Source organism: Budorcas taxicolor, chromosome 5, assembly GCF_023091745.1.
Source record: "Budorcas taxicolor isolate Tak-1 chromosome 5, Takin1.1, whole genome shotgun sequence".
In the NCBI taxonomy this organism is placed as follows: Eukaryota; Metazoa; Chordata; class Mammalia; order Artiodactyla; family Bovidae; genus Budorcas; species Budorcas taxicolor.
This window is the reverse complement of record NC_068914.1, coordinates 152,633,941-152,655,964: the sequence shown is the minus strand read 5'-3', so window position 1 is coordinate 152,655,964 and position 22,024 is coordinate 152,633,941. Positions and strand designations below refer to the sequence as shown.

Genomic DNA, 22,024 nt, shown 5'->3' with positions numbered 1-22,024 from the left:
TTTTGGTGATGAAGACAGGTAATGTAATTTTATTACAAATTTCAGGATCTAAAAAGTAACCTGTTACATCGACTAAGGTAACTCTGAGATGACCCGTCTCAGGCACGGTCCTGTTAGTGACTCGACCTCGGGAGGAGAGACGCAGTCCCCCCGCCACCCGCCACGTGGGGCGCAGGCGGCGCATGGGGCTATGCCGTGTCCCCGGCACACGCCGACCACAGCCACCGTGGCCATCACTCTGGCATCTGGGCCGCGACGAACTCTGCGTGAGCCTCCTGCTGGACTCTGAAGGACAAGCAGGAGCCTCAGGGGTGGCCTCTCTCCTGCTTTTTAACTTCAATGGTACTTAGGAGACTGTGCTGAAGAAGAGTCTGTCCCCTGGGCTGGAGCCCAGCATGGCAGCTCTTAGTACAAGCAGCAAAGAGGGGCCATGTGACCAGTGAGGAGTCTGCGGCCAGAACACAGGCTAACCCAGGCCACAGACAGTGACTGCTGGAGACACCCCCCGCCAGGCAGCCACCCACAGAGGGACTGGAAGCCACCTCAGGAGGTCGGCCAGGCTACCCGCCTGCTTCTGCACGAGACAACTTGCCCAGTCACGGGCAGGGCCTGGGTCTTGTCTTATATTTACTTTTTAAAAGACTACAGGCAGCATCTTTATGAGGGGAGCCGAGGGAAGCATTGGGCAAGCCTCTCCACGGGCCGGCAGGGACCTGGGCGGGGAGGGCAGGGCAGTACCTGAGAGGCGGCGGAGACCGCAGAGCACTTGGGCTGCAGGACCGACGGGAAGAACAGAGGAGCCCGGAGGAGGGGTTGCAAAGCGCACGCTCCTGGCAGAGGGGAGGCTCCAGGCCGGAGCGCATCCGCAGCCGAGGGGCCCACAGCCAAGCCCTCCTGCCTGGCCCCCCATGTGGCCACGAGAACCCTCTGCCTCTGAGGCTCTCACGGGACGCGTTACCCTAGGGACGTTTGGCAACATCGGGGGGTGCTGTCACCAAAGGGGAAGGTGCTACGGGGGCCAACAGGGGAGGCTACGCACCCTCGGGGGCACAGGCGCTCACAGCCCGGGCTGCCCAGATGCCACAGACAAGCTTTGGAAGCACTTTACACCCTAGACCTGAATCTCACAGGAACCCAGGCCAGGGACCGCCCAGCAGACCACGTGCGCAGCCTCTACCTCAAGCCCCAACAGGCGGGCCGCCCCTGCCCTGCTGACCCAGCCCCTCACCCAGAGCGTCCTGCGGATGTCCAACCAGCTGCTGCCCATTCGGATTCAGTCGAGACCACTAAAACCTTCCTCCTCGTCTTCTTTCTCCTGGGCCCCGAGTCCTGGCAGCAGGTCACGGTGGACCCCGAGGAGGAAAACCTATTTCTTCCGCAGAGCCAGTGCCAACCCGACCGCCACTGCTAGGATGGCCATGGCGGCCGCCCCTCCCAAGAGCAGGAGGGACTTGCCCTCGGGCAGCGGGCCGGCCTTCTCAAGGTCGCCTGGGCGGGGCCCTACCCTGAGCGCCCCCTGCCCCCCAGTGGCCTCCTCCCGACTCAGCGGGGCTGCGGGGGGCTCCGCTGGCGACTTGGGTGGCAGGACCCCCTCCCGCTCCGGTTCAGAAGCTTCTGCTGGGGCTGCTTCTGCCTCCTCTTCACCGAGCTCCACGAACAGGGATGTTGTGGGACTGGCCCTGGGGACGGCCGCCATCAGGGCAGGGGCCGGCGCAGCCGCCTCCCCCACGCCCTCGGGGATCTCCTCCCGCTCCACGTGCACGATGTCGGAGTTGGAGGAGTTATTCTCACTCTTCTCTGCGGCCCCGTTGCTATCCAAGCTCTTGACCTCCTCGGGGTCCACTGTGACCTGCTGCCAGGACTCGGGGCCCAGGGACACCGGCAGGCTCTCCGTGTGCCAGCTCTGGCTGGCGGACAGCGACACGGGCAAGCTCTCAGCCTGCCAGGAGGCCGTGGCCGTGGTGGGCGACTCTGGGGGGCTGACGTGCGTGGAGCCGTCGCTGGGCAGAATGTAGATGTCGTTGCTGTCCTCGGCGGCGCCCGCGGGGCACTCCTCCTCTGACTCCAGGTTAAAGACGGTGCCCTAGAAGAGAAGCAGGCGGTCAGCACAAGGGCACTAAAGCAACCTCCGCGAACACCAACCGGGAAAACTCCCTCCCAAGCTGAGCCTGAGGAACACACACGCCATGTAAAATGATGGCGTTTCTGGACTGACGGGCTCGCCTGCAGACCAACACAGAGGAGGAGTTTCCAACAAGACGGTTCTCGAAGCATGTCCTCAAAGCTGCATCAGCAGAAAGCTGATGCATATCCTATTCGACTTCACACGTATTTAACAGAGTAAATAACACGGCCCAGCAGAGGGAAGCAGCAAGGCAGGCAGCTCCTGTTGCAGGCTCACCACTGGCTCAGCAGACCAGGAGAATGTGTCTTGGCAGCAGCTGGGGAGGCAAGGGTGAGTGGGGGCCTGGCCCAGCAGAGGCCCAGAAACCTGGACCAGGGGACTAACAAGCCTGGAGTGACCAGGGAGGGGCTGGCAGTGGACAGAGGGCTCAGAGCCACGGCCTGAACTCCACTGCAAGGGAGCGCTTGGTCACAGATGGAGCCGCCCCATGGGCGGCACAGGCCTCCCGCCCTTTCACTGGTAGGAGCCACAGAGAGGCAGCGTGGCCGTGGCCACGAGCTCCGGTCACAGGGAAGAACAGACTCAATTTTGGTTCTTAACAAATTGACCGTCTAGACATGAAGCCGAGTCACGCATTTCACGTGACACCGGCAGCCCTGAGGCAGAGAACACGTGGGGACCAGGCGCTCGTGTTGGAGATGGACGGGAGGTCTCGCTGTGGATGACACCACGGATGGTGATGAGAGGCTGCAGAGCGTATGTGAGCACACTGGCTCCCACTCTTTCAAGGAGAATAATCTGTTCTCCAGCCAAGACCAGACACTTTCCAGTCAGATATGATCAACTCCCCGTGTCCTTGTCCTTAGAGTCACATCTGCTGATGCTCTGTGCACCCCTGGTTCTGCAGTCACAGGAGGCATGGCTCCACTGCGCTGGGAGCACCTCACGAAAGCCGTTCAAGCTGACTCCAGAGGCCCTGAGAGTCAGCGTGCTCCCAGAAGGGCACTCCCAGCAAGGGCTGAAAAGAGAACCTCTCACAGCAAAAAAAGTGAAAAAAGTGAAAGTCACACAGTCGTGTCCAACGCTTTGCGACCCTATAGACTATAGCCCGCCAGGCTTCTCTGTCCATGGGATTCTCCAGCCAAGAATACTGGAGTGGGCTGCTATTTCCTTCTCCAGGGGATTGAACCCGGGTCTCTTGCATTGCAGGCAGATTCTTTACCAACTGAGCTACTAGGGAAGCCCAAGAGTTGGTTTAAAAAGCAAAAGCAAAACAAAGGAATCATAACAAAAAAGGTAAAAATTTTAATCCTCAGAAAGGAGACTTTTGCTAATTTTTGTTTCTGGCCACTGGGCGCGTGGGATCTCAGCTCCCCGACCAGGGGCTGAGCCTGCACCCGCCGCAGTGGACGTGTGGCGCCCTAACCACTGGACCACCAGGAAAGCCACCCTTTGGTACTGTTTTATTTAAGGCTCGAAGCCCATCGAAGCCCAAACAAGCGAAATGGAAATCTCAGAAGTTCCATTATGATGAAATGAGGGAAAAGTTAAACCAAGACAGCATGTAATACAAAGTTACTTTCCTCTTCATTTTTAACAACTCAAAGCTGAGAGTTAAGAACCTTCTGTCCTGTATCTAGAAGACTTCTTCACCACACAGCACTATCAGCAGGGCTGCCAAGGCAACAGCTCAGCAAGAGCGAGGGGCTCCACACCAGTCAGCCTCAGCCGCACTTTCCCTGCTGTCACGGACTCTACCCTACAATTTATTTCTGCATGTGGGTCGTGACATTTTAATGATGATTCACCAAAAATTTTATGCTTTATATAAGAAGTTTTAAAGAAAGAATAGATGATCACTGAAACTTTTGCTTCTGGTCAGCTAAAGCAAGAATCTCAACCGGAGGCCTCTCCCGCGACAGTCGCTGTCACTAACGGAGAGCAGGCTGTCTCAGAAGGCACCAGAGGGCAGCAGGGGGAGCCGTCACCCACACGCAGCGCACCACCGACTCCAGCCCCGCAACAGTCACGTCGCTAACGGACAGCAGGCTGTCTCAGAGAGAAGGCACCAGAGGGCAGCGCGCCACCGGCTTCAGGCACTGTCGGCACAAAGCGCTTGTGTCACCGGGGAGCAGCTGTATCTTCAGTCCCACTGACACAAAAACAGACGAACAAATTCAAGGGCTCAAAAATATATAATTGGGACCAACGAGAGTTTACCAGAGAACTATGTTCTGTTTAAACAGACGGCGCCCAAGAAGTAGGAACTCGCCCAAGGCCCCTCAGCTGCTGTGAGAATTGGGCATCAGTGTCCTTCTGAAGACCGGACTTAATTCATTTTGCCGTCAAAATAAGGAAGCTGAAGCACCCGAGGAGGGTGCACACCTGGCCTGAAGTCCACGGCCGGGACTGGCTCTGGCCAGGCGGCTCGCCTGTGGGGTCCAAGCCCCTGCTTCCCACACTGGTGCTTTTCCTGAGTTTACGGCAAGAAGTAACCGGAAAACGCTATTCTTGGTGTTTCCGTCAAGCAAATACAGGAGGTATGTTCAGGAAATTCTTCCAGTAAGAAGGGCGGTAGAGGAGAAACTGGAATATCTAAAGGGACTACCGCGGAATAGGTGGGCACAAGTGAAAGCGGACTGGAACCATCCAGAGAGGCACCTCGGGGCTGCAGCAGCACCCGACCGCGTTTGTGTCCGTTCCACGTCGGGTCACACAACCTACAAACCGTTGTGCCACCTCAAGCAGCGTTTCACACGCAGGGTCACAGATGCCGATGAGCTGATCCACTGAGGTCGCTGGGCAGACTCGCAAGACCACCCTCCCGGGGAGCTCACTCAGGGACTCAGCCCACCTGTCACCCCAACCCTTATCACCCAGAAGGTAAAACAGACGCCTGCTCCTCTACACTCGGTCAGACATGGTAAAAAAAAAAGCTCAACCACCAAGAAATCTCAAGGACCGTGAGAGAAGAGAGGAGATGGCACAGGGCCAGGGGCCGCCCTGGGGCTGGAGGAGGCCAGGCGGGCTGCATGGGGGGACAGGGGCTGCCAGAGGAAGGCCCCGTGGTTCTGGGAGTCGCCCTGGACCCCTGCTCTGGGCGGGCAAGGGCACAGGAGCCCCTCTGAAGCAGCCGAGCACCTCGCTCCCCCTGACAAGCTCTGTTGGCAGGGGAAACCAGTTAACCACCGCCTGACCCCAGAGGAGGGAGATGCCCAGCACTGACCCACCCTGGCCATCCGTGCCGTCTAGGGAGGAGGGAGAAAGAGAAACTCCTGTCGAGTTCAGGGGCGGGGGAGCCCACAGGCTCGCTCACCTGCGAAGACCTATTCACAGGCCTGCAAACACATCTCCTGATGCCTCACCACGCCACCCAGACCTCCGGATGCTGTTCCTTCTATCCGGGGCAGCAAGCCTGGCTATCTAGAAAAAGTGACAAGGCACAGCGAAAAGAGCACACACACACACGCCAGGACCAGACATGGCAGGGACGCCGCCGTTATCCTCAGGCTGCTTCTGGGGGCTTCCCTCGTGGTCCAGTGGCGAAGACCCTCTGCTTCCAAAGCGAGGGGCAAGGGTTTGATCCCCAGTCAGGAAACTAAGACCCACCTGCCTCATGGCACAGTCAAAACTTTAAAAAAAGAAAAAAGTAAAACATCTGTTTTTAAAAAATGAACCTGGGCACATAGGCTCACCTTTAAAAAGCTTTACTCAAAATGGATCACAGGGAATTCCCTGGTGGTCCAGTGGTTAGGACTCTGCACTTTCACAGCTGAGTGCCTGGGTTCGATCCTGGCGTCAGGACTAAGATCCCACAAGCCATGTGGTGCGCGCGGGAGCAGGTGCGGATCCCAGATCTAAATGTAAGATGCAAAACTCTCAGAAGATGCCACAGGAGAAAAGCTAAAAGCTCGTGGGCCTGGTGATGACTTTTCAGACAGAAGCACAATCAACGAGAGACGTGAATGGAGAGCTAGGCCACTGAAGAGAGGATTCTGAGAGAAAGAGAAGAAAAGGCACAGACTGGGAGAAAATACCTGCAAAAGACATCCAATAAGGGGCTGTTACCCCAAGTAACACAGAGAACTCTTAAAATTCAACATTAATAAAACCAACAACCAGTTTCAAAAATGAGCCTGGGACCTCCCAGGTGGTCCAGTGTTTAAGACTATGCTTCCAGTGCAGGGGACGTGGTTTCAATCCCTGGTCAGAGAACAAAGGTCCCACATGCACTTGGCAAGTACTCGGTGCTAACGAGGAAAGGAGGAAACTCAGATGCATATTACTAAGTGAAAGAAGCCAATCTGAAAAGGCTACGTACTTTATGTCTCCCAACTCTATGATCTTCTAGAAAAAAAGCAAAATTTTGGAGACAATTAAAAGGTCAGTGGTTGCCAGAGTTCAGAGAGAGGGAGGGACAAACAGGGGAGGCCCAGAGGATTTCTAGAGCAATGAAACCAGTACTGGTCAGACACGTCACTATAAATTCATCCCGACCCATATAATGCACAGCCAGCATCACCAAGAGGTCTGGACTCTCATGTAAACTGTGGGCTCTGGGGGATGCTGGTGTGCCTCTCAACAAGTGTAATGGAGGCTCCATCTGGCCCGGGCTGCCAACGGGGGGCTCGCATGTGTGGAGGTAGGGAGTTAATGTGAAATCTCTGCACCTTCTGGTAAACATTTCCATAAACCTAAAACTGTTCTGCTGCTGCTGCTGCTAAGTTGCTTCAGTCGTATCCGACTCTGTTCTAAAAACCTCTCAATTCAGTACAATGGAAAATCATCTCAAACACAGTACAATGGGGAAAAAAAAACACTTGAAGACAAAATATTCACAAAACAAGACCTAGGACAAGCAAAGGAGAAGGCAATGGCACCCCATTCCAGTACTCTTGCCTGGAAAATTCCATGGACGGAGGAGCCTGGTAGGTTGCAGTCCCTGGGGTCGCAAGAGTCAGACACGACTGAGCAACTTCACTTTCCCTTTTCACTTTCATGCGTTGGAGAAGAAAATGGCAACCCACTCCAGTGTTCTTGCCTGGAGAACCCCAGGGGCGGCGGAGCCTGGTGGGCTGCCGTCTATGGGGTCGCACAGAGTCGGACACGACTGAGGCGACTTAGCAGCAGCAGAAGCAGGACAAGGAAAACTCCCTGCAGACCTCCAAAGACATTTATCCCAGCCATTTCTTTCTATAATTCAGACAATGAAGACTCACTTTTCTTTCTGCAAATCTCTAAGGCCAACACCTGCCTTACAACTCACTACACAGGGCGACCCCACCAACTACAGCTCACCACACAGGGCCACCCCACTGACTACAGCTCACCACACAGGGCCACCCCACTCACCCCAAGTCACTGCCTCCCTCACCGCCTCTCCTGCAGGTTCGAGAAGCCAGCTCCACTTCAGGAGCTCACGTTCATGCGGCTGAAGACAGACACGGCCGGGGAAGTCATATGACAGACCTTACATAACAGACATGCACCACCACGTGGCCAGTGAGCCCTCTCCAGGCCAGTGTTGTTAAGACCTGTCAATGCATGTTCCACACAAAGTGCCTGGAAGGAGATGCGTGCTGACACTTTCTGTCAGAGGATGCATTTTCACCAATTAGCCAGAAAAGCATGCTCTTGGTTTTAAATACAAAAACACAGGGTGCTCAAATGTAACAGTGTGAAGTACAGATTGGGCACTCACATTTAGAAAGGAAAACACTTTAAATATTAACAAACTAGTTACTCATACATACTGCTCTATTTTAAGTGTACAGATTTTAGTTGAATAAAATACTTTATAACAAATTATAATTACCACCAAAGTTTGAGGCACTCCATCATACAAAAACAGAACACTGAGAAGGGAATAAACAATGCCCCCTCTACGCTCCTCCTCCTCCATCACAGAGCACCATCCAGGCTAGGAAGGTCCCTGGGGAAGCCACCCACGGGCAGCAGCAACGACAACAGGAGGGCACTGGGAAGCCGAGGCTGGAGCAGGCAGGCCATCCTGCCTCTGTCCACGACAGTCACGGGGAGGGCAGGGACGCGGGGAGGCCTCTCCTGGAGGCAGTGGCAGGAGAGGCGGCTGCCACTGTGACAGCCCTGCCCCCAAGGAGATAGCAGCGACTGTGTCTGCCGTGAATACCACGCCCGCAGGGCCCCCACTCCCACAAGGGGAGGCCGTACAAGGAGGGAGGGAAGGCGAGGCTCTGAAGACACGTGCCGACAGTATCTGATCCAACGTCACCCACCCCTACCCAAGGAGCTCCATCCAAGGCGCCTGAACACTCACTTCTTTGCAAAGGAGGGAGAGGGAGCCGTGGAAAAAGGGGGCACCACCTCTGCAGAATCTCTCAAGGTGTCTCCCCTCTTCCCTACTAGTGTCTGCTTTGGGGCTGGGCATCTACACTGGGGATATTCCTAAAGCACCCACCCAGGGACAGGAAAGCTCCTGGTAAAGAGAGGAGGGTCTTGTCACAAAAGTCTCTTTGAACCCAAGACCACTGTCAGCATGACCTGACCGACCTGACCCACCATCTACTTTGACGGTCCAAGTTCCAGTAAGGTCAAATCCAGTGTTACATTCAAACTCCGAGAAGCATTTTACTAACCTCATTCCCTTGTCAGCCTGTTAGACACTTTGAATGCTAAAAGGTTATCTGATGATACGAAGGAATTATTTTTTTGTGGATGCAATAATGGTATTGTAACATAAAATTTAAAAAGAACCTTTATCTTTAGAGATACACAGTGAAATCTTTGCAGAGAAAATTATAGGATGTCTGGATTTTGCTTCAAAATAATATTAAGACGGGAGGTGATTAGGCGATGACGGAAGCGTGACTGGCAACGAGTTAATGGCTATCAGGACTAAGTGGTGGGGCTCAGTACATGCACTTCTCTGTTTTCATATATACTCAGAATTCTGCAAAAGAAAACTCTTTTTATAAAAGTAAGTAGTGTAAGGGACGTCCCTGGTGGTCCAGCGGTTGAGTCTACCTTGCACTGCAGGGGATGTGGGTCTGAACCCTGGTTGGGGAACTAAGATCCCACATTGCCACGGAGCAAGTGAGCCCGAGCGTGGGAACTAGAGTCTGTGTGCCTGCATGAGTGACCACACACGCCTGGAACAAGACCCGGCAACTCAGACCTGACTCAGCCGGAGACCCGAGGGAGCGACCGGAGACTGACAAGAAGAACAGAGACCTTCCCCAGAGAGAATGCCAGGTGGCTGTGAAGGACGTCATGGGAAGCAAGGCACAGATAACCCGAATCCCACACAAACTGTTCCAGAGCACAGGGGGAAAAAGGAGACGTTCTTCCCAACTGCAATTCTTTTATGAAGCCTTAAAACTGAAACACAACAAGGAAAGTTACAGACAGACCTCACTCATGGAGACTCATACAACTAAATGGTGACATGCTAAAGGCACTCACATTAATATCAGGAAAAGGACAAGGCTGGATTAACACCAATGCTGTTAATACTGCACTGGAGGTCCTGATTAGCATAGCACCTTGTTTTTAAAAAAAGACACTCAAAGGAAAAAGAAAAAACCTGACATTATTCACACATGCTGTGATTTTCTATGTAGAAAACCCAAAGGAACCCAGAGATAGTCAGAATCTATAAGATACCTGAGCACATGTGCTGGACAGAAAATCAATATGGAAAAATCAGTTTGACAAAGGAGCTGTAGTTATGTAAGATGCTAACGTGGGAAATGCGGGGAAGGGGATGTGGGATTGCTTTACCTTTGTAACTTGTAAATTTATAACTTATTTTATTTTAATAAATAATCTTATTTTAATAAATAATTTTTAAAATTAGTAAGCCTGACAATAGTAAGTGTTACGGAAGACACAGAACAACAAAAATTCTCACATTAAAAAAATTCTCACAAGCTGCTGACAGAGCAAAAGTTGGGAAATACTGTGGAAACAGTCGGGCATTGTCTTGCAACTCAGAACATGACTACACTCCTGGAGCTAAAAGTTCCTCCCCAGGCGAAAGGCCAGAGGCACTCCTGCACACGTGCCTGACAGTGTTCCAAACAGCAATGCGTCCAACAGCAAAAAGGAATAAACTACCGATAAACTGGGACATATTTAAAAAACCAAATGCCACCAACTCGTGGACTCAGATCACGCATTCGCAAAGGGAATCCATCGAGGGTGAAAACCGGTGTGGAGATGGGAGAATCATAGCCGTGACAAAGGTCTTACCTCGGCACAGACAGACTTGGATCTGCACCTTGAAAATTTCTCATGGGGAGGAGGGAGATAGTAAGGATAAAAATGTCTAAACAGGATCCTCGGGAGGGTGATAATGAAGAAAAAGTTGAGAAACAATGACCTAGGTGAATCTCAAGAATGTAACAGTGAATGAAAAAAGCAAGTTACAGAGGAATACATATGACACTATTTACATAAAGTCCAAACAAAATAATACAATCTATGGGGATACATGCGTATTGAAGCTACAGTTTGGAACAGGGGCTGCCCCGTACGTGCAAATCCAGGGGCAACGAGGAGACCCCGCGTGCTGGCTGTCCCTTCCACTGGGACGGTAAACGCCCAGGTGCTCATTCACTATCGCTCACTCCTTAGTCATTTCTGTGCTCTGGGCTAGTATGAAGTGTTTCATAGACACTTAAAAATACCACGCATGCACTCAGAAGCACTGCAAGATCTTAGTAGCTGAAATCAAACTGCATGAATAGCCTTCCCACTGATTGCCATTCAATCACAACATGAATACTGAATGATAAGACTAATGAATTTAACCTAGGCTGTTAAAAACAACCATGAAAAAACTTAATTTTTTTTTCTTAAAGAAAACATTTAGAACAACCGCAACAGCAACTGGCAGGCACGTACCCAGCCGCCCTGCTGGATGATGTACTCGGCCGCGTGGTCCTCCAGGAAGGTCACGCCGAACTGCAGCAGCGCGCCCAGCGGCTCCTGGCCGCGTTTCGTCAGCTCCAGAAGCATTTGTCGCAGCAAAATCAGAGGCACCAAAATCTTCAACACAAAGATGAGGGAGTAAAACAAACTGAAATTCTTGCAGGTCATTCTACATGTTCAACTATTAGAAAACACATTTTGGTGCATCACTGTGGAATTCCCTTTTTATTATAATAAACAGTGACCTCAACTTGAATTTTGGAGAAAAATGCATGTACGTTTTATACCACAGGGTGGTAGAAATGTTATTATATGACAACAACCAGGCCTCCGTGTGTGCGCACACGCATGTGTATGTGTAATCACATATGTATAGGAAATCCACTGAGGCATTATAACAGCTAAAGACTGGAAATGACCCAACCGGCACTGCCAAATTCTGGTCATCCAGAAAAATATCAAGAAGCTGTTAAAATGAATTAGATGGTGCACTGCCCAGCTGCCAAGATTCATTTTCAGTGAAAAAAGATAAAGCAGGGTATGTGCCATGGTGGTGCCGTCTGTGTGAACACTGTAGAACCCTACGGTATTTCTGGAAAATACCTAAGAGACTGACAACAGTGGCAGCCCAGGAAGAGAGCAGTGGTGACATGGCGGGAACGCACTTTCACGCGTGCGTCTTTTGTACGTGGTGCACGCTGTCCTTGTCCTTTTATTACCTAATTGAACACAACACTTTCAAAGTCATGAACCATGTTACACAAGTCACCAAAACCCAGAGTTGTCAGTATCACTCCTAATAACCTTATGGCTCAATATTAAACAGTCATTAAAAAGTCTCCCCCATTTGGGAGAATGGCATTGAAACGTATACTATCATGTAAGAATCGAATCGCAAGAAAAAAAAATAAATAAATAAAAAGTCATTAAAATTTATGACAGAGACTAACTAGAGCACCTTTCCTTCCCCAAAACCCCCTGCATACTGAAGAGAACTAAGTACTTTCAGTTAACCATCTGCCTGAAACCCTTCTGACTACATCAGAAAGGACCGCCAAAGGAAATGAAACCAGTTTCCTGTCACTGACCTGCCAAGGTCATAGCTGAGGGATTACAATGTATTTCTGCAGAAGAGGACAAACAGAAAAGACAATGAGTTTATATCCTTACTAATATTCTTTGGTGGTTTTAAGTAAAAGCGGCTCCAAGGGAATCTCTATTAAAAAGTCTGAAAGAAAAATGTGGCAAGCACACATCTTTCCTTTGTGGTATTCTAAAAGAACTCTAGCCCCAAGCATAGTCAAAATTGCTTCCCAGCACCAGCAGAGGGGCACAGGGTTGCAGACAGGACTCTGCGAGGCTTTCTGCACAAGCAGACGCCTGCAGCACTTCTGAAAAGAGGAACACAGCTGCTCATCCAGCTCCATGCTCAGTCTCAGTTGGGGCAGGGAGGGGAGCTGTGACCCAGCCCAGCAGACACATCACACCAACCCCTAGGGCCCGGGGCCCTGCATGCCTCAAAACATTCTCATTTCCCACAGTGATGTACTACATGCAATGTCTTAAATTTATTTACATTTAAGCTCTACTGCCTCTCAGAAATGAGCTGCAAATGTTTCAGACTTGCCATATAGAGTAATACTCTTACTAATTGTTCAAAATTCACCTCTTTCATGTATTAAGCATAGCTGCCCTAGTTTTATGATACAATAATCTAGAGATAAGCCTGTAATCCTCTCACTGTCTTAACTTCAGTCCTTAACGGTATTCCCTCTGATTCACTATTACTTTTTACACTGAAATCTAACCTTCTAGTCCATTCTTCATATAGCAACTGCTCCACTGCTTTCATCATTTAAGTTACTCTTTCCTGAATCTTCTTCACTGCAATTACATACTCCTTGAAATGCAGTGAGTGCAGAGGCTTCCTTTTATAAGACTAGCATCTTCTACTTGGTTGATGACACTCTCACAGTTTGTAACTTAGATCGTCTTTGTACAGTCACACCCACTGCCCTCTAACTGCTGTGGTCACAAAGCTTCATGGGTATTTCTACAACTGTTTCCATCAGTTCCACATTTCACTACTCACAAGAGTTCTGTATCATCTGCACACCTAATGGACAGCAAGGAGATCAAACCAGTCAATTCTAAGGGAAATCAACCCTGAAAACTCACTGGAAGGACTGACGCTGAAGTTGAAGCCCCAATACTTTGGCCACGTGATGCAAAGAGCTGACTCACTGGAAAAGACCCTGATGCTGGGAAAGATGAGGGCAGAAAGGATGAGATGGTTGGACGGCATCACTAACTCAATGGACATGAACTTGAGTGAACTCTGGGAGATGGTCAGGCACAGGGAGGCCTGGCAAATACTATTCATGAGCTTTGGATCTCAATTCTCAAATGAGCTTAGGAAAATATCTTCATGAAACTGGGAAGATGTGAATACTAAACAGGCTGATGATATTAAAATTACTGCTATTAATTGAGGTGTTGGAAATACACACTAATGTATCTACAGGGTGTGCGTCAAGGTAATCCAGGGGAGAGTGGGGAACAGACGGACAAGACCAGACACAGGCTGACACCTGCTGAGGCTGGGGGATGGGCGCAAGCCTGTCACACTGTGTGCTCCACTCTGTGTACACCTGACGTTTCAGTAAAAGATTTTAAAAGATGAGTGACGTAATATGCCACTAAAAATCAACCAAGGCAGATAACTCTTCCTTGCTATTGCACTTCCACAGTCTACTGGTTACCGTGTGAGCACCAGGCACTAAACACTCTAGCTTTTCTCTTGATGGTCATTTTCTTCTTTTCCTATAAGCAGATAAGTTCACAGAAAACAACCAATCGCCATGAGGGATAATAAAAAAGAATTAAAGAATAACCTATAATTCTGAGATAACTACTATGGATTATTTAATATTCTGGCACACATTCTGATTATTTTTCTCAGTATATACATTCTACACAGCCTACATTTACACATATACTTTTGAAAAAATCATTCTATTAATATGCGTTTGCAACCAGCTTTTTTCCTCCAGTTACTTTGATTTAAAGAGCATTTTGCCAAGATGCTTTTACAATCTTTACTCAGATGAATTGACATTCAGCTTGGAAACTGGGCATGCTTTGTGGATACTTTTTCATTTGCACCTTACTTACCTACCAGACAGCCACTTCATATAGTGATATCAAAATTTTGCAAATACTTGTGCAAAATATAAAATACAAAATATGGGCTAAATGCTTAAATTAGCCAATCTGATTTTGACTGGGGTGGAAGGAGGCATTTTAGCTGCTTATCATGACAAGCTGGGTTCTTTTCTGTCCTAAGGGACTCAGAGAGCAGTGCTGGACTCGGCGGAGCAGGTCCTATTCCAGTGGGCTTCACTTCCATGAAGGCTCATGCCTCGTGGAGTCTGGCCTGTGGTTCAGGTAAGGGACTGAAATGCAGTAGGGAATGGGGTGGTGGGGAAAAAAGGATGGGTGAAGAAGAAACGTGATGACTGGGGTTACTTTCATTTTTTGGATAACCATAGGACGGGGAAAGGGAGACACACAGGAGTTGACTGTAACAATCTTAGACAAGCGCAACATGAGAAAAACGTAACATAGGGGACAAGGCTAGTGACATTAGGGATCTCACTTGCTGTTGGATATACAAAGAAATACCTCATAACGAAGCTCACTTTCATTTATAAAATCTATTTCAAGTGTTCATAAGAGAGGTTTGCTTTATTCCATAAAGTAAGTGAAACATATTCTAACAACTCTTTCACAGTAGTAACATAATAAAACTCCGTGACAGTGACTGGGAACAAGGCTCCATGTGTCAAATCTAACACAACAGCCACCGTTTGCGGAGCACTCACTTGTGGTGCCAGACAATGCCCGGAAACAAGCACTGACCACACACGGTGTCGTTCAGCTCTATTAACACTTCTGAGGTTAGTGGTATGGTATCCATGTCACAAATGTGAACATCAAGACCTCACCTGCTTAACTAACCTGCCCTAAGATGTGCACCTAGTCAGCGGCAAAGCTGATATGGAAACAAGTCCGATTACAGGCCCATGATGCTAATGATTATGCTCTAATGCCTTCAAAGCCTGTATTAAGGTGAGTAAAAATAATATACATCAATTAGATGTATGAAGTCACACAGTCTGGCTTACAGCAGTATAATTCTCAGTAGAGGGGCTACTTATAAAAATAACTGCATTGCACTTTCTCATCCCAAGCACCACGTCACCAAAGGCCAGCCCTCCTCCTGGTGAACAGGATGAGCCTAGACCACCTCTCCCGAGACTCTGCCTCAGCAAGGTGACAAGTGGACCGCATGGCCTCAAACAGTGGGTGAGCAGCAAGGGACAGCAGAAAGACAGGCAACACCGAAGTGGGAATCAGACCTCAGCTCCAGTGCCAGTTCCAACGTGTACTGGTCCAGGGGTCGTAAGCAAGAACTCTCTTTTTTAAAACTGATTCTTCACCTGACCCAACAAGACAAAAGCTCATAAAGTCCCTTCTGCGCCCTCTGAGGGGACAGCTGCAACACTCAGATGAGGCATGGCGTGAGACACCTTGGAAACATCAGCACAGCCAGGGCTCCTCCTGTAAGAATCCCAGAAGCCGTCCCAAACGAAGCCTGTGCGTTTCCCCCAAAACATACTCACCTGTGCGCAAACAACCGTCTGGAGAGAAATGAAGAGATAATGGGGATTCAGGACAGATGGAAGGAAGATGGCACATGACAGCACCCTTGGATCTGGGCCAGCCTTCATCAGACACAACCACGTAACACAGCTGGGTTCATGGAACAACGAGCTCTCACACGATGCTAACAATCCCCTCCTGGACTTTATCATTAACACACTAAAATCTTGTAACAGAAAAGATAACTTGGTTGATACCTTATTCCAGCCGCTGGCATGAACTGTGGTCTCCAGTGTACATTCCCGATATGCCTGATATGTCACTGGCCTGTAGAGATTTTTTTTAAAAATCTGTGTCACAAAGAAGGAAAACTCTAAATTTCCAGATGAATAAATATACAGTCACTACTCTGCTACAGAACTTGCGCTAAAGTAACACAGATGATTCAACAGATAATTTTCTATGAGACTGGCTTTCACCATTTGCTATGCATTTTTCTTTACGCATTCTCTACAGGTGAGATTTATGCTATCAGCTTGGGAAAGCAGTTCACAACATAAGAAAAATAACAGTTTTTTTGTAATTGAATTTTATCCAACAAGATTTCTATGTTGCAGATAAATTTATACAGTTGGGTTATTAACAGAATCAAGTTAAGAGCAAACAATAAAAATGATCTCGTTAATATAAAAAAACAATTTAAGCTTCTAAAGGCAAAGAATGTAAAGTATTTAAAACTTACAGAGATACTGTCACTGGAAGACTGCTCAAATTGGAGGCAAATAAACACGCTACTTTAAATCTGGAGTCACTGACACCGGCTCCAGGGCAAGGCTCTCCTGCCCATTCCAGACACACAGACACTCGTCTACTGAGGGGTCGTGAGTGCTGTGTTCTAAGCCTGGGTTTCTGTGCAAATTAACAACCACAACAGATACTTGGCAGCAAGGTGAAGGCACCAAGTGCTTGCATAACAGATTTAATAAAAATTTACCTCCACCCACCTTTGGTGGGCAAAGAATTAACACACATGTTAAAAAAAGGATAGGAATCTTGCTTTTGAAGGATTGTAAAATTCACTCCAAAGGCATCTTCTGCTTTGAACAACCTGATCACTTCAGTCTTTTGAACAGTTTTACATTTTAATACCTTTGTGCTTTATATATCCTAGTACACACTAGGAAACTGAAGCTCAGAAAAGCTAAGAGACTATCCCAAATCCACAGAGATGGCAAAGAGCAACACAGAACAGGAATTCACACCCAGTGAGCTCTGGCTCCAAAGGCCACAAGGTTCCTGGTTTGAATCAGGGTTTTGACATGGTCATGATGGCAGTGATGCCCCTGGTAGCTGGCCAGCATCCGGACTGCGATGGGAGAGGAACACACCAGACAGCAGAGACTTGCTAAAAAAAAAGACCCTACGACAGCTCATCAAGGATTTCTGTAATGGATACATGTTAAAACTAGAATATTTTAACACACTGAGTTAAATACAATATATTTTAAAATCTACATTTAATTTTTTTACACGGCTGCTAGAAAATGTCAAGTTACATACGTGTGACTTCATTTCCCTGCTGGACAGCGCACAGGTCTGGACGTTACAGAGAGCAGCTCTGACACACGTGTGGCCCTTTTCTGTAAGTCTGTGACAGCGTACCACAGGGACACTGAAGTACCAAGACCATGGGTGGCTCTTCTAGTGAGACACTATGTGCAATCTTCCTGCTGTCACATTTCCACTGAAGTAGCCAGAGAACAGCTGGAAGACTTGGGCTGGCACCAGGGGGCCATGACACCGGACTCCAGCAAACAGGCTGCCATCTGCCTGCCCACGTGCTCCCCGCAGCTCTACTTGGTCATCCAGTCCCTTCCCTTCCTTTCCTGAACTGAACTGTCTGCTGCTGCTGGGTGGCACAGGGGTCCTGACGGGAGTTTATCAGGCTAAACGACGTTAGCATCCGCCAGAATGAAACATGATTTGAAGCGTTCTATGTACACACATATATGCACATTAAAGATTCAGCAGATTAAAACGTTCAAAGGAAAATTTAACCACAGGAAAACAAGCAGCCTGAGAAACCGGCCTGATCTAATGAGAGACTTAGACTCTGCAAAGGAGAAAACCGAGGGCAAGAACTTTTTTAGATTTAAATATCTTTCTTTTTTTCGCCATGCTGTGAGACTTGCAGGATCTTAGGGGTTGAAGCTGTACCCTTGGTAGTGAAACTGCAAAGTCTAACCACTGGACAGCCAGGCCAATTTGGAAAAAAAAAACCCTTCAAACTGCTGGTGCTTGGCTGTGTGAAGAGTTCACAATTAATTTTCTACTTCAACAAAACTGGAGGAATAAGTGGTATTTTCTACCTTAAAAGATACTGCCACCAACCTGTATAATACTGGTAGTTCATCATTAGTTATTCCAAGGTATTAGTAACTTTTTAGAGTTGTTAAGCTACTGGGGAAAACAAAACAAATATTCATCCAAGACTATGTTTTTTAAAAATATCATTTACTTTGCAGTGAAAAGGTGCCGTCTTTTCCTGTAGATCACGAAAAGGACTCCGAAAACAGAATCCTGTCCTCACATAATTGCACATAGATAAAACTGTACTGTTTCTCAACGAAGTAATGATATCCCAGTGAAGTCAAAACTGACACAGAAACTAAGAGGGAAATGACTGATACAAATAGTCTGCATCAGGGTTGGGAGCGATTTTTTGCCTCACGCTTCTCAGTTACTTTGCTCCCAGTTCTAACCGCTTTTATAACTTTTCCATGTTTATTTTGGCCAAAAAGCAGGTTTCTTCAAACCTAGGATGAAATCTCAACATATAAACTAAATGAAAGTATGGCTCCTCTAGCGTCAGAAGCCTGGAAACTGCCTAACCGCCCCTCCCCCCCCGCGCAAACACTCCATAAGCGACTGCTGGGCTGCACCTCCAAATTTCCTGTGGACGTTGTAGTTCCCACACCTAGGATCTTGTCTCCACATTTATTTTTAAAACTTTCTATGTATAAAGTTAAGAAAATCTAGATATGATTTTCACTTCACTGTTTCCTATGTATAGCTTGGATTTTTACATTTGCTCATGTCACCAGAATATGAAGAAACAAACTGAATTCTCCTTAAACCCAAACTGCTTCATTCTAGCAAATGGCAACATACACACTTTGCTTTGTCAAGGTACAGGGTCACCTACTGCAACAGTAGCTTGGCACCTGAATACTGGCCCTTTTAGTAAAGGAACCGTCTTCACCTTGTGTTGGCAGCGGTCAATCTTTATTAAAACAGACATTTTTTTTCTAATTCATACCAATTTCTTAATGACTCTAAGCAAAGAATTAAGGGAAAGGAATTTTAAAGATTTTCAATAAATGACTTGGCTTTATGCTAATAGACTTTCACGATGAGCTTCTTCTGGCTGACAGCTGGAAGAGAGGTTCCCACCGCAGGCGTGTGGCAGAAGCACCACGGGCAGGTGTGCAAACCAAAGCTGAGCCACATCCGGGGGCCCCAAGCTGACACAACGCCAACCCCAGGGTACAGTGTGTGAGACCCAGCCATTCCAGTCACGCTGGCCATGAGGGTGGTGGTGACAAGTGGTTAGGGCCAGTGAAACAGGCTGTGGTTACAACCAGAGAAAGCATCTGCTGAAACCAGACAGTCCAACAAATAAATACAGTCAAATTCATGCTGGAACAGTTACATCACTGCTCAAAATGAAAAAGGAGAGGATTAGGGAAAGGAAAACATAAAAGCAAGTGAGAAAAGCAACACGGTTCACCTAAACGAGGCCTTCAGAGCGAGGAGCGGCGGGGACTTGCCCAAGGGGCACTCACCGGCTGAGCAGCGTCTGCAAGGCCCTGAGCAGAGGCGCCCGCAGCTCCTGCGCCGCCTTCTCCCCGAGGTGGGCCAGGCAGTCCTCCACGGAGCTGTCCGGGTTTGCGGGGCTGAACACGGGCGAGGTGTGGCGGTCGAAGCCTGTGCTGGCGAAGGCTGAAGAAGCAAAAGGCGCACCCTTGTGAATGAGCAGGTGAGAAGTTGTGCTGTAAACCCAGGGGGTTAGGATGCGGACTACTGGGAACCACAGCAGAGTGTAAGCCACTGAAAACGTCAGACAATCATTACCGGGCATTAATCTTTCTTTCAAGAGGCCCTAGATTTAAAGATATTCTTAAAGAAGGATTTTTATGGAAAATCTCAGTTTCAAGAGAAGAAAAAGGCTAACCTGACATGTCAAAATGCACAGACCAGCTTTGTGAATGACTGCAGATCCATTCCAACCAAGATGGTGAAGGAGAGCCTCTCCCAGCCCATCACCCAAGGGGGTCTGACCATTTGTTTTCGCCTCTAGAAACATGGCTCTCCTTAAACCAGATTCTCATCAGTTTTTCCACCTCAGAGGACCTCGTGACCTTCATTCCCTTTCAGAGCAAACTTTTAAACCCACAGTCATGCACACGGACACGTTTTACAGGTACGCACACTGCCCACCCACGCAGCCAGCCCCTCCTCCATTCCTCACTCCCTGTTACAGACACCGCTGCTCTGACTGCAGTAATAATCCATGCTGGTCCAGGGAGCAGACAGGACGCATAATCCCTGGGAGTGGGGACAAGTGGCGTGCCGTCCCGGGAATCTGCCCTGCATCCTATTTGTAGCATCAATCAGTTAAATGTCAGGAAAGGAAAATAAAAGATTAACATTAGGTTTCTGGATTTCTATAAACTTATATTCATATTCTTTCCTTACTAACAGGGAGCTGATTTATAGACATGATTTCTATTTTTTCTTGTTAAAAATTACTGGGCAGGGAATTCCTTGGTCCACTGCTGCTAAGTCGCTTCAGTCGTATCCGACTCTGTACGACCCCATAGACGGCAGCCCACTAGGCTCCTCTGTCCCTGTGATTCTCCAGGCAAGAATACTGGAGTGGGTTGCCAACTCCTTCTCCAATGCATGCATGCATGCTAAGTTGCTTCAGTCGTGTCAGACTCTGTGTGACCCCACGGACAGCAGCTCACCAGGCTCCTCTGCCCACAGGATTCTCCAGCAAGAATACTGGAGTGGGTTGCCAGTTCCTTCTCTTCCTTGGTCCACTAGTTTGGACCAATACTTTTACTGCCAGTGGCAGTGGCCTAGATTTAGATTTGATCCCTAGTTGGAGAACTATGATCCTACAAGCAGTAAGGGGAAGCAAATCAAATCAATCAAATCCCATCAATACGATCCATTCATAATCCAATCTAATTGATCTGAATTAATCCCATCAATAAATCAAGTAAATCCAGGCAATGCTACTGCACAATTAGTGTAACACAATATGTTACCAATATAACTTTCATATGCACTGAAAGCCAAAAAATTCATGTGACTTTTTATTAAAACATCTGCTCTACTGCAGTGGCCTGAAAGCAAACCCACAGTGTCTCTGAGGTATGCCTGTTTCCAATTCCAACCTACTCTAGCCCTCCTATCTCACCTGAAGGGGAGGGGAAAACACTCAGAAACTGGCGCGAAGTTCACAGCCCAGAGGCAGAAGCTCACTGAAGACTGAGATCTAACCACAGGGTCCCAGAGAGCTTCCCCCCTCCCCACAGCCCACCACCACCTCACTAAACACTGATTTACAACAGTCCCTATTATTCAGTCAAATCAAATCAATCCGATCCCATTCCATCAAATCAATCAAAATAAATCAAATCAAATAAGGAAATAAAATCTTATCAAATCAAATAAAACACATGTGTGGATGACCCTTGAAAATGCTGTGCTAAGTGACAGAAGCCAGCCACAAGCCACTGCTCAGGGCGTGACTCCACTTACACGCAGACCCTCCCAGGAAGATGCAGGGAGACAGGAAGCAGGTTAGCTGGGGGTGAGGATGGCTGGGGAGCGGGAGCAGATGGGAAGTCACTGTTAACTGTTATACAGTGTTTCTTCTGGGGATGTGAACAATGCTCTAACTTTAGACTGTGATGATGGCTGTACAATTCTGTGAATATACCAACCACTGAACTGTGTACCTTTAAATGGATAAATTTTTCGTATATATCTCAATAAAGCTGCAAAAATTATTTATGGAAAGCAAAGCAAGATATAACCCAGGGCTGCTCTGGTGGTACAGTGGTTATTAAGAATCCACCTGCAACGCAGGGGACATGGGTTCAATCCCTGGTCTGGGAAAATTCTGCAGCCACAGAGCAACTGGGCCCCTGCTCCACAGCTGTGAGCCTGCACGCCCTTGGGGCTTGTGCTCGGTAATAAGAACGCACCCCAGTGAAGGGCACGCCCTCTCACCGTAACTAGAGACAGCCT

General features: G+C 48.4%; 1 protein-coding gene across 1 annotated transcript in view; it reads right to left on the bottom strand.

Moving 5' to 3' along the window:
* Positions 1–22,024, bottom strand: part of BCL2L13 (BCL2 like 13) — a 48,087-nt gene continuing 26,063 nt past the window's right edge. Inside the window, exons 4-7 of the mRNA XM_052641416.1 lie at positions 19,546–19,702; positions 15,958–16,027; positions 11,009–11,152; positions 1–2,083 (exon numbers count right to left, since the gene is read on the bottom strand). Coding sequence (XP_052497376.1) covers positions 1,367–2,083; positions 11,009–11,152; positions 15,958–16,027; positions 19,546–19,702 — 1,088 coding nt within the window. The 3' untranslated portion in view covers positions 1–1,366. The remainder of the gene's footprint in view (positions 2,084–11,008; positions 11,153–15,957; positions 16,028–19,545; positions 19,703–22,024) is intronic.